Source organism: Alexandromys fortis, unplaced genomic scaffold (assembly GCF_014885135.2).
Source record: "Alexandromys fortis isolate MF-2015 unplaced genomic scaffold, M_Fortis_MF-2015_v1.1 scaffold_117, whole genome shotgun sequence".
Classification (NCBI taxonomy): domain Eukaryota; kingdom Metazoa; phylum Chordata; class Mammalia; order Rodentia; family Cricetidae; genus Alexandromys; species Alexandromys fortis.
In genome coordinates, this window is record NW_026068015.1 from 4,752,407 (window position 1) to 4,765,962 (window position 13,556).

Consider the following 13,556-nt stretch of genomic DNA (forward strand, 5'->3'; position numbering starts at 1 on the left):
TCGCTAAACAAACAAAGCTCCTTTTGAAATCACAGCAAACTTCAAGTTACCTAGGGAAGCTGACTTCTAAGCTATCCCAGAACAAAGTCCACAGTGATGACAGAATGGCCCATGCAAGGTACAAATATGATGTGGAGCAGGGCACGGGTTTCTGGGATGTAAGAATGGACACGAACAAAATCCTTTCCAGTAGAGTCTAGGTGGGAAGACCTGCACTGGTGAAGGGAGAGAATGAGGATATTATCAGGTTGCTGCTATAGAATTTGGATTTTTTACCTTCTAGGCAATTCAGTCATATAAAAGAGTTTTTAACAGTAAAAAAAAAAATGTAGGGCCTAGGAATACAGTTCAGTAGATAAGAGTGTTTTCTGTACAAGCATGAGGGCTCAAAACCCATATAAAAAGACAGGTATGACCAGATACATCTGTAAGCCCAGGATTACTGGGGTTGCTGTCCAGCCAGTCTAGCTGAAAATGATGCACTCCAGCTTCAGTGAGAGACTCCATCTCAATGCAATAATGCAGAAAGTGCTAGATCATGAGATCCAATGTTCTTCTCTATGATCCTCACACACGTGGGTTCTCTCTCTCTCTCTCTCTCTCTCTCTCTCTCTCTCTCTCTCTCTCTCTCTCTCCTATTGTAGCACTGCTTTCCAAAGCAGTGGAAGGACAGAGATCCTTTAAGGAGATATTTGCTATACTCGATGACAGAGAAGATGGGAGCAAAGGGGACCAGGTATCTTTATGATTAGAGAGTTAAGCATGCATGTTGCTTACTGAGCTATGTTGCATTTTGATAACTGTCATATTGTTGCAGGTGTGGTGTGGCTTGTGGCCATCATCATAGGATCACCCATGTGGCATGTACAGCGACTTGAGGTAGGCTCAGAGCTGAGATATTTTCTCAACCCTCCTTCTTATATTTATTTTCCTTTCTTGGAGAATATTATGGTGAGTATATATGACCTCATCCATTTCTGTAAAATCAGATGATGTTTTCAAATTGTCTTCTCTTTTATTTAAGTCTACTGGATGCTGCACCACTAATATTTAAAGTTAAAATTACAAAAAGCAAGTTCCAAAATGACCTTCTTCCCATTTTCTTAGCTTAATATGTTTTTTCTAATATCCCAGTCCTGTTACATGAGATTTCAATGACTGTTTCGACATTGTCATTGTTGTTGTTGTTTTTGTTATTATTGTTATTATTTTATGAGACAAAGTTTTTCTGTGTAGCCCTGGAAGTCCTGGAACTCACTCTGTAGACCAGGTGGTCTTGCATGCAGAGATCCACCTCCCTCTGCCTCCAGAGTGTTGTGATTAAAGGTGTGCAACATCAATGAATGCCTGGCTGATTTTTTTTTTTTTTAATTTTAAGTCAGCCAAAGCTGTAACAGATTGTCCCCTTGGTAGCTGATTTTTCCTGTTGTCCTAGCCACTAGCAAATGGAAATATGAATTAGAATCATGTCCAGGTCTTGATTTTCTCCTGCTTTAGTCTTTTCCCACACCTTTTGTAAGATTCTTCCATCATGTGAAGGAATTTACAGTGAAAGATCAGGTTAGAATAGTGGTTCCGGACAGCTTAGCCTGTCTCCTGAGGTGTACATTAGCATGACTTGTAGTGTAACACAGGTCTTTGTCTTTAAAGACAATAGGGCATTCATCACACAGCCTGGAATACAATTTATAAAACAATATGTTCCTTTGTATTCTTAAATACAGACATGCAAATCTGAATCCTTCCTGTGTATACCACATTCTTTACCTAGGATTCCAAATGAGACCTGATATGAAAGTACATTGGAGAAAGTAGCTCAAGGACGAGGGGGCTGTCCCAGTGTTAGAGGGCTTGCCCAGCAAGTACACATCGTAATACTAAAACTGCAAGGATAAACAAAATAAGAAGTGTCTTGGTATTCTTTGTGTAACTGATCCACTGAGTGAGCTGGCCTCTGTGAAAGCAGAAAGTGGCTTTTTTCCATTGCCACCTGCGAAAATATCCCCTGAGAATTTCAAAATAAAATATGGATGAAACGTTGAGCAGACCCTGAAACTTACAATTAAATTCACTCAGGTAATTAAACTCCTGTGGCTTCTGTCAGTCAGAACAATGGTATCTTCTCTGCTATAAGACACAAAGGTCAGTGTCCCAGTCACACATACTCTGGCAACACACATACTAAAATTGGAGTTATTTAAAATTTTGTCTTCCCCTTAACTTAAAATGCTTTTAGGCTTCTTTTTACACATTTGGCACCTCTCTCAGTACAGTAAAGAAAGGAGTGAAAACTGAGCAGATGTATTGGTACTGACATGGGTGCTGCCCAGGACTGATTCCTTCTGTCTGGGATTTCTGATAACACCTGTGAAGTTCTAGCTGTGCCTCTATTCTCCAACCCATTACTCATCCCTATAGCCGCTATGGCTGCCTCCTTCTGCTGGTGCCACCCCATACCTCCAGCAACATGAAATATATAAATGACAAAATCTAGTTCTCAATCCTGGAGCTCATTTCCTGCCCGCAGAAATCAAACAGATTTACCATTTTAATAAAAATGTCTTATCAAACGTTCTAAATATATAAATCATTTCACTTGTAGAGAATTTATCTTCCAGATCTAATAGGCAAAGCCATACTCATTGCTAAACTCAGCCAAACCCTTTTTTGTTTCTTCAGGAAAAATTCAGGTTTCACTTTTGAAATAAATATACTAATGTGCATCCAGGATCATTTTGAAACTCCATTAGAAAGACTGCAATTGAGTGTAAGAACCAGATCATGTTCACAAATGATAGACAACATCAAAGCCAGTCTTTTGTGATCTTGTTGTTTTCTCTGGGCTCTCTCATGGTTGAGTTGACTCATAGTCTTTAGGGATGGAAATGGAAGGATTCAATATAAAGTGTCCTTATTTCTCCCCAGTGAATAAAAATGTGAATTCGCAGGACCCCAGACATCATCAGAATACTGTCTCCCTAATTCTTGGGGTACCTTGATAAAAGTTTACTCAGGACAGGGGACAGGGAATTGCAGAATGCTTGCCCAGTGGATTTATGTTTTCTGGATCAGGGTGGCTTTAGTGGCATGAGTCTTTTGAGTTGTGCTCAGCAGCAAAGTTTGGCTTGGATGAGGGACGTGGCCATCTTGAGTTGGAGTAGGTTGTGATGGAAGTGAAAATATAGATGGATCTCAACCCCAGCTACAATCATGAAGGTGAAAAATTAGAGAAATATGTGCCTGGAAATAGCAAAGTCAGAGTAGGGGTGCAGCTCAGTGGTAGGATGAAGATGGACACTGTAAAATAATCTCACATTAGCTCAGAATTGAGTATAATAAAGGATTCTTTATTCAGGGGTAGACTCACAGATCACAGTCCTCTGCATGAATGGAGAATAGAAACCACATCCAGAGAGAGAGAGAGAGAGAGAGAGAGAGAGAGAGAGAGAGAGAGAGAGAGAGAGAGAGAGAGAGCGAGCAAGCTTTATGGCTGCATTTATAGTATGAGAGTAAACGCCCAAGTCAGCTGCTATCTTAAAGGCTATTGGCTGACGGAGTTCCCACAGTACCTCCCCTTTTGTATAAATAAGAGAATTCTAAGCCTAATACAAAACTATATACAATTAGAACAAATATCAAGTATAAAAATTAGCATAAACAATATTAAGCAAGAAACATATGCTAAATGTTTCAGTAATTATCCTATCCTAAGGAGCCTAAGTCTTGTATTAAAAATGGCTTGACCAAATCATGAGAGAAAAGTAACTACAACTATCTAGTCTCCAGCCTTATCAAAGACCTTAGAAGGGAAATAATATTAATTGAGTAAATAGAAAGTGCAATCAAGCAACTTCTAAAATGTGCAATAAATGACAGAGACAGTTGACTACCTGGGTAATCACCCCAAGTCTCATTTGCAACATTGGAGCAACCAACTTAGAGTAAATGACTTAGAGTAAGGCTTAGAGTAAATGACTGATTATTTTCAGAGGCAGAAAAATTTTCAGGACCATCTTACCCTGTCTTGGCAAAGTTTGGCAGTCTATTTTTTTTTTTTTTTGTATCCTGCTTGTCCTTTCCGGATACCATGCATTTTATTAGTGGTTGAGAAATGGACAGTCCTTTGCCCAAAGGCCAGTTTTGCCAAGAAGAAAACAAGCTCCAAGTAGACTGTCTTTGGTGCTCAACATTCTCTTGGGAATGCATAATGGTGAAAGATCTAAGAGTTATAAACAAGGTAATTCAACCTATGGACCCTTTACAATCTTGCATTCCCTTCTTACTCAATTCTGCCAAAGCAGCTTCTTTTTTCACCAATGGTATTCATAGCATACACAGAGGAATCCCACATCACCTCCCCTTTTCTGTCTAAATAAAAAAAGGTTTTAACTTTAATATAGCAAGATTACATACAACAAAACAGTTATCAAGCAAGAATTACAGTAATAATATTTATATTTACTTTATCTTTTATCATAACTAAAAATACTATAATTATAACTATTCTCCAACTTCATCAAAGACTCCAGAAAGATATAATGGTCCCTAAGTAAACATGAAGTGCATTGTAAGCAATTTCCAAAACTCTAGAATTGACAGAGACATCTTGCTACCTGGACAGTCACCCAAAGTTCTTCTGTAATATTGGCACACCCATCTTCAGCCTACAGACCCAAAGTATCTGGCAGATACTTTCTTCCATAAAAAAGAAAAATTCAAAGACATTTCCACCTATATGGGCAGTGTGCCAGTTACTTCCTTCTGTGACCTGCAGAATGTCTGGCAGACTCTTTCATGTAGCAGAAACCCTGAAGGATTGTCTCACTTTTAGGCAAGTTCAGCAGTCATTTTTCTGTGGCTCCTATGTGTCCAGTTCATACAACATACCATCAAGCAGTGCAGGCAAGAGTAGTTTCTTAACCAAATAGCTAGCAAACTATAAGAGAGCTTCTTTGATGACCATCATCCTCTTGAAGTAGATTGGTGCTGCTAGGAGTAGATGAGTCTCATTGTTATGAAAAGTCCTAAGTTCTTAAAACATTTAAATACCATATTCTGTAAGTCTTTGAAAGGTTTGAAGGATACCTATCTATCTAAAATGTATCTCATCTCTGTACATCTAGAAAACCTAATTAACATGACTACAAGCTTGGCTATTATAGATGACTACCTATTAACCTGTATTCCTTAATTATATATTACATTTTCAAATGAGCTGCACAAACACAAAATCTTAATCAAGAGCAGAAATATACATATAACAAAATTGACCTTAAATTTGTATCAATAAGCCAAGACCCATACCAATGCAAAGTATTCATTTCTATAGCAGTAGTTCACTTATCTTGCATGTATGCAAGACTCTCAGTTTGTTCCTTATAGCTATAAAAAATCACAAAGTGAGCTGGGCGGTGGAGGTGCACGCCTTTAATCCCAGCACTCGGGAGGCAGAGGCAGGCAGATTTTTGGGAGTCCAAGGCCAGCCTGGTCTACAAGAGCTAGTTCTAGGACAGGCACCAAAGCTACAGAGAAACCCTGTCTCGAAAAACAAAAAAACAAACAAACAAAAAAATTCACAAAGTGAATGTAAAACTGGTTGCCATGAATCTATATTCAGATGTATTTGGGATCCTTTGTTTATCTCTGGCATTTCATGAACCCATCACAGTTTACCACTGAGCTTTCAGGGTGTTTAAGTACATGACCGCTATGGTCACTGACCCTTGTGGGCTCTGCCCACATGGCGTCAGAAATAATTTCATTTTCATATCTATTTCCATTAAGTGTTATCATTCATAGTTTTACTCATCAATAAAATCTGAACCACAACTCAAATGATCTTAACCTTTGAATTGATGCTGAAAATTGGTGATGAGACTCTCTAGGACTATAAATATGTCAGCGGGAACTCCACAGTGACTGAGATTTGATAAGGTCGTTCCTTTGCATGCCTATCCCAATGATAAGACTTGGCATATATTTTAAATGTTCACTTTGTATCTGAAAGGAGCATTTTAGCATTTAATACTATCTATCATGGCTGTAAACAGTGAATTTAGGACTTAGAAGGTGAGGGCACTGGACTCAGAACAGCAAATTAATTGTTAAACAAATACAATCAAAATACCTATAATGTGACAATAGTTTAAATCCAGTATCTTGTTCATTTCAGCTTTTGAAAACTACCAGCTGCCTTTACAATCTTACATGAACCAGATAATAATGGTAAAAACATGGCCATGTTCCTTCTGCTTTGAAAAAGATTGATGCTTGTCAAGTCTCTTTCATCAGAACCTGAGAAAGCAAATGAAACAGTTGAATTAATATTAATCTGACTAGCATATGATACACAGTATTTTCCCATGTGCACTCTCTCAGCTAACTGAAAACTTGTGGCCAGTGAAACAGAAGTTGAGACAGGTTTTTTAAAAAGTGACCATTGTAGACACAGTCCTGCATTCCATTTAAATGCACAAAGTACAAAATCAAAGCCTTAGTAATCAAGGGAAAGCCTACAGTTGCAATAAAATAACTGTAAAGGCTGATTCAAATTCTAAAAACTTCATCAGTAACCATGTGGGAGGTCTCTGAGAGGTCACAGTGGATGACACTTGGCTGCATTCTGCTCTTTGGATGCCGGTTATTGCATTTTGTAACTTTCTTGTTCTCACCGTAAAGGTTAAATATGACTTCCTATATGAAAAAGAACACATCTGCTGCTTGGAGGAGTGGAGCAGCCCCACGCACCAGAAAATCTACACCACCTTCATCCTCGTCACCCTCTTCCTGCTGCCTCTCTTGCTGCTGCTCGTCCTCTATGGTAAAATCGGTTATGAGCTTTGGATCAAGAAAAGAGTAGGGGACAGCTCAGCGCTCCAAACTCTTCACGGAAGGGAGATGTTCAAAATAGCCAGGTCTGTTTATGAAAGTATTCGCCAGTGTTAAAGTTTGTTTTATTAGTGGTGCTTGAAGGGACAGTTGCCTGGGTAATTCAGTCTGAGCATTATCGATAACTCAGTTTGAGAGCATGGGCTCATTGAAACCGTGATGCTATGGGGTGGTGTCAAGATCCACTGTGCTCCCCCTCTGCCAACAGCATTAGAAATATGCAGAAATCCTTGCTTCAGAGGACCCCGAGTTCTGCACAAGTACAAGGGCATATGTTTGCATCTACCCTTAGCTCTTCCCACTTGAGAAGAATGTTAAACTACTGAGATGATGTGAAAATCCTTTGAAACTCCAGAATGCAACTTATTTTAAATGATTATGATTGAGACTTTGTATTTTAACTCAAAGGCAGTGATATCTCATTTTATTTATTAGCATCAATTTCAAGACAAATGTCACTGCTGTATTTCTTATTTCCATGACATAATAGTCTATGTGGAACGACTGTTAAGCAAACAAGCAGAATTTTGCCTAGATTAGTGACTTGACAGGATTGCATGAATTCTTCTAGTATGTAGTGACCTCTAGTGACCAGTTAAGGAAACTTTCCTCTGAGTGCATGATGGAGCCCAAGGACAGCTTAGCACACCCAGACCTATGGGTACCATGTCCCCAGAGGACAGCTGAGCACCCCCAGATCTAGTGGTACCACTTCCTCAGAAGAAAGGGTTGTTAAACTGAAATGACAGACGGTGAGTCTGGACTTTTAAAATAGAAAGCAACAGGCACATGTGATGGAGAAAGGTCATTGGTTAAGTAATAAAGAAACTGCTTGCCCTGATAGGTTAAAACATAGGTGGGTGGAGTAAACAGAACAGAATGCTGGGAGGAAGGGGAAGTGAGCTCAGACTCGACAGCTCTGCTCTCTGGAGCAGAGACGCCATGCTCCCCTTTCCCGGGCAGACGCACGCCATGAAGCAAGCTGCCAGGTCAGACATGCTGAATCTTTCCCGGTCAAACTGATGCTACACAGATTATTAGAAATGGGCTAGTCCAGGTGCAAGAGTTAGCCAGTAAGGGATAGAGCTATTGGGCCAAGCAGTGTTTAAATGAATACAGTTTGTGTGTTGTTGTTTCTGGTGTAAAGCTAGCCGTGCGGGAGCCGGGCGGGATGAAAAGCAGGCCTGCAGCACCCCACAACACACATGTGTAAACCTGTGGAGATGTAAATCTAATTTGGAGGAAAGAAGAAAATCAGCTTGAATTTCTGGCTGATCATATTATAAAGTTTAGTTCTATCCTTGAGGCTTACTGTATTTCATAAGTACTGCTTTAAACACATGCTGAGTGAATGGAATCCACATCCCTGAAGAGACACTCCTAAACTTAAACCCAGAGGACATCATTTATTAGTCATCCTATTGTTAATTAAATTTTCACTTTCCCCAGTTTCTGCCTCTGTCCACTGGCTTATTGGGGAAATGAAAGCCGTATGTCTGTAGTCTAGCCGAGTTCCAGACTGAGCACTTATCACAGGGGTGTGTGAGGTACGGAGACTGTAGAGATGAGGAGAAGCAGATAATCTGCCCACGAGCAGCCTCAGGAAGTTCACCAACACTTGAAAAAGTGTGGTTACATGAAGTAGGTTCAAACAGAAATGCATTTGATAGCACATTGACGCATTTGCTAAGGCCAATCCAATCAATGCAATGTTTCTTTGTGGGTCTAGGAGGAAGAAGCGAGCTGTGATCATGATGGTGACAGTGGTGGCTCTCTTAGCTGTGTGTTGGGCACCTTTCCATGTCTTTCACATGATGATTGAATACAGTGAGTGCCTGTCACTCTTCTTTGTTTTCCCTTTTCTAGAGAGTTTATAGTTCATTTCCTACTAGAGCATGCATTAAATCATTGATTTCTCACTGACTGCTGTTCATTAGGCTAATCAAATGTCAAATACTAAACATTGCCTTTGTGTATTAAAGAATACCAAGTCATCACACAGGTGATGCACAACTAGGATTAAGTCATTATTAGTTACAAAAGATAAAGAAAAGCTTTTCAAGTTTCTCCTATGTTGCCCCTCCTCTCCCTATGCTGTTTAGCATGGAGAAACACCTTGAGAACATTCTCTGTGTAGAACCTTGACTTGCACTTTGTGAATTTAATGAAGCTAGGAGTCCAATCCAATGCCTAGATGCAGTTTTCCTTCATTTGTTCACTGGTGCCTAACACAATTGTGTTTCTGGAGTGTAAAAGAACATGTGAAGGGTAACTGTGCTTATGTGAGGCTTGGTGTTATTGAATTGCAAGTCTATGAATCCTACATATATGCCAGGCACCAGGCAATGCATGGTGAGTGCATATTCCAAAGAGGCTTTGATCCAGGTACTAGACAGCATTTTCAAAGTCATTATGAGAATGTTTCACATCCTTAGCCACTTGCACAAGAACAAACCTTTAGAAATACTTATGGTAAAAATTTACTGTTATTTCTTGATCAAGCATTCTAAACTATTATTTTATTTCAGGTAATTTTGAAAAGGAATATGATGAAGTCACAATCAAGATGATTTTTGCCATAGTGCAAATAATTGGATTTTTCAATTCCATTTGTAATCCCATTGTCTATGCGCTTATGAATGAAAACTTCAAAAAAAATTTTGTGTCAGCAGTTTGCTATTGCATAGTAAAAGAAACCTCTCTAGCATGGAGGCATGGAAGTTCAGGAGCTATGGCTATGCAGAGGAGAGCAAAGTTAGCTGATGGAGAGAATCCCATAGAGATCAAGGGAGAAGTATTTGAGAACACCAACGTCAATGTCAAGTGGTGTGAACAGCCAAAGAAGAAGAAAACATCACAAGTTGCTTCCTGTCCTCTTTAGTTCTGAATTTCTGAGAACTCTGCTGTAGATGTAGACATTAATTTTAATGGAGTCTTCAGAGTTAGTACCTGTCATACTGTAATTGAAAGAAGATTACGTTGAGAAAATGTTGAGAGCTTTTACATTAGAAATGCTGGCAAACTCTTGAAAGGTGAAGGCAGCAGAATCAGGAATTTAAAGTAGTCCTCAGCTGCATAATGAGTTTTAGGGTAACTTGGCCTGCAAGAGATCCTGTCTCAAGAAGCCGAATTAATAACAACCGTACTTACTAATGATTGTGACCAAATATTTTTCCGTGGAAAATACATATGAACTACAAATTATTGAGTCATTCTTGTGATTCCTAGGTGAGGTTTTTTGTTTTTATTTTGCATTTATGACTGGTTTATCTATGTTTATGTCTGTGTACCATATGCATACCTGGGTGCCCACAGAGGCCAGAATAGGGCATCAGATTTCCTGGAAAAGGAGTTACAGAAGGTTGTGAGCTTTTGCTTCATGGATCCTGTGAACGAAACCCGAGTTCTCTGGAAGAGCAACCATCTCTTCTGCCCTAAAGTGGAGCTTTAAAAATCTTGTATAAAAAGCAATGTTCTTGCTAGTAATTTTTGTCTATGTGGTCAATGTGATATGACTTTCTATGTATTGCTAAATTGAATGAAAACATGAGAAATGCATCTTCCTCCTAGAATGTTAATTTAGTAGTTGAGCATCGCACATGACTGTTGAAGTTATGCTAATTCTTTTGCAAATGAAGCCCTTACCAAAGCTAGTAAGTCTAAGAAGATGGAGAAGCAGCCAAGCGTTAAGTAGCTTAGCAATATTGTACATGGGGGTGGAGTTTCTTAGAGCCCCGAGTGACCATTTCTGTGGTGACTGACAAGTTTCTTACCATTTTTGCAGTCTTCATTTGTTCTGGTGTAAACTGCAGTTGATGCATGCTCTATCCCATGAAGTCTCTATGGAAACTGGAGGAGACACAATTAGAAAATTGTTTTGACGAGCAAAGCAGTCTTTCCTTTTGAAGCACTGTTCTGCTCATGTCCCCAGCTTCCCCTCTCTTCCTGTTGGGAGTCTTGTCTTGACCCTGTCCAACTTGTCCCTCATAAATACATTTGGTTTCTCTACTCAGAAGAATAGCTTGAGGGACCTCATGTATGGACAGGACACACACACACACACACACACACACACACACCAAGTGACTTAAAATACAAATATTTGTATTTTTCAACCACTTATTCTCACTAGTGGGATGAACAACCTGCCCTTATATAAGTGTAATAGGTATAACTGAATAGTGCCTGTAAAATCTTGCTGCTCCATGGCTGCCCCCAAGAGGTGGGCTGGGATACTCAATAGATTCATCTACTCTGGTTTCTTCCCTCAAATCTTCTCTTGTTGGTTCAAACTCCCCCATGTCACAGACTCAGAGGTCACCCACCATCAGAGCATAGGACCATTTTCCTTCCAATATCTAAAACTTTCAAAGCCAGGTCGTAGCCCTGTAACCGACATGTTTTTTCTGCCTCCAGTTTCCAGCCTTGAGTCCTCTCAGCTGCTAACAAAAATGCCAGGATCACTGAGGCTACTTTGTGGTTTAAGCTTTAAGACCTGAGAACCGAAAACTGAGGCTACCATCTGCTTGGTAGACTTCCAGTGTGTCATGTAAAAGCATGCACGGAAAATATGAAGATGAAATAATGTGTGATATTGGGGAGGGGAAATGCAATATGACAGGGAAATTAGCACATCAAAGAGAGGGAGGCTGGTTTATGTGTTTGGTAATGGATTGTTTGGGTCATATTGTGAACTGTCTGCCTGTGTGCCTAGCTATCCTGTTAGAAACAGCAAATACTAACATGAATTTGAAACACTGCCTTTGGTTGCCTTTACTTCGCCATATCTGTACAATTTCTATTCTAAATATGACAGTGGAAAATATGTTATCAGGTATTAGCTTCTCAATTATTGAACATTAAAAAATTCCCAGAGCAGAGCAGAGCCTAACAAACTTAGGTACTAGGAAATAGTGAATATTTAAAATTATTGCCATCCTGGGAGCTGGAGAGATGGCTCAGAGGTTAAGAGTACTGACTACTCTTCCAGAGGTCCTGAGTTCAATTCCCAGCAACCACATGGTGGCTCACGGCCATCTATAATGAGATCTGGTGCCCTCTTCTGGCATGCAAGCATTCATGAAAGGAATGTTGTATACATAATAAATAAATAAAAAAAAATTATTGCCATCCTATGAAAGTGTCTGATGCCTCAGAATACCAAGTGCTTTTTAATATGTACACTGGCCAGTATCTGAATTTCCTTCCTCAACAACCATCTATTCAACCATTAACTCCACTTATTGATTGGATTATTGGGAATGTTTAATTTGGGAAGATTATCACAGATTCTGGATATTAATATCACTTTATCAAGTGGCAGAAAACTTTCTTTAGATGCTGTGTACCCATCACTCCTACAAGTATTCCTTCAAATTTTGTTAATATATAAATTATTTCTTAATTTACATGTTTACTTTAAGTCTCTATTAAAATACATCAATTTGCTTGTTCTGGGAGCATAATTTTAAAAAAGAAGTAGACACCTCATTTAATAGAGATTAAGAGTGAAACACAAACATCGTTTTGGCTAAAACACTGGAAATTTAACAAAACTAAACACTCACCCTGAAATTGCAATCTTTGTTGTAAGAAAGAGATAAAGGCATTCAGATGCAGCACACAAATTAAAGAAAACAATTGGGGCTGGTGAGAATTGGCCATGTTGTTAAGGGGGTGTTGGAGATGATGAGAAATGGGAGCCATGCATAGGATGAAGATGCAAACAGTTCATCATATTCCATCAATTTAAAAGGCCTGAGATAGGCATGGATGTTTTTAAAGCACTAAAAGTCCTTAGCCAGAAGCTGGCTATGGGATATTAAATTTCTGTGCTGTGAAGTTTTTGATAGAGTGAGGATATTTCTGCCTTCTGCCATTTATTTACTATCCTGGTTCAAACTTTTTTTTGAAATATTTTTTCCAATTCTCTTTTCCAGTGGCAAAAAAATCCACATAATGCAAACATTCCATTCTTTGAAATGTTTTAAGTGTGAATCTACTAGCATTAAGCATCTTCCTGATGTGCAACCATATCCACAACCAGTTTGCATGTGTCTTCTAGCTTACAAACTGACCTTAAATGACGTCTTTATTTTCCCTTCTCCTGCGGCAGCAGCCACCACTCTGATTCCCTCTGGATGCTTCTGACTCCTTTCCTGTACTCAAGGAGAAGTCCTAAGGACTTGTTTAAAGAGTCAGGCTTACAAATAATATAACTGGAATTTATTTCTTCTCAGGTTGTTTTTCATTTTCCCCTTTAACACTGTTAATACAACTGTGAGAATTGTTTGGTAAAAATCTGATAGGACATAGATTATTGGAAGTCTGCATAGTGACTGGTTTATTCTTAATTTTGGCGTTTCTGACATAAATTTATAATTACACATATTTCTGATGTTTCCTCTAGGTATTTAATATACAATGTCAGTTTAAGAACGTTTGATAGGTATTCAAAGTCCCAGAGTGTCCTTCTTTCATGTCAAATTAATTTAAAAATATCAGTAGCCTTCCTATATACAAATGATAAATGGGCCAAGAAAGACATCAGAGAAACATCACATTTTACAAAAGCCACAAATTCTATAAAATATTTTGGGGTAACTCTAACCAAACAAGTGAAAGACCTGTATGACAAGCACTTTAAGTCTTAGAAGAAAGAAACTGAA

The 13,556-nt window shown here is 38.9% G+C and overlaps 1 protein-coding gene across 1 annotated transcript in view; it reads left to right on the top strand.

Moving 5' to 3' along the window:
* Positions 1-10,961, top strand: part of Qrfpr (pyroglutamylated RFamide peptide receptor) — a 47,983-nt gene extending 37,022 nt beyond the window's left edge. Inside the window, exons 3-6 of the mRNA XM_050162343.1 lie at positions 818-879; positions 6,679-6,914; positions 8,618-8,715; positions 9,417-10,961. Coding sequence (XP_050018300.1) covers positions 818-879; positions 6,679-6,914; positions 8,618-8,715; positions 9,417-9,769 — 749 coding nt within the window. The 3' untranslated portion in view covers positions 9,770-10,961. The remainder of the gene's footprint in view (positions 1-817; positions 880-6,678; positions 6,915-8,617; positions 8,716-9,416) is intronic.
* The last annotated feature ends 2,595 nt before the right edge of the window (positions 10,962-13,556 follow it).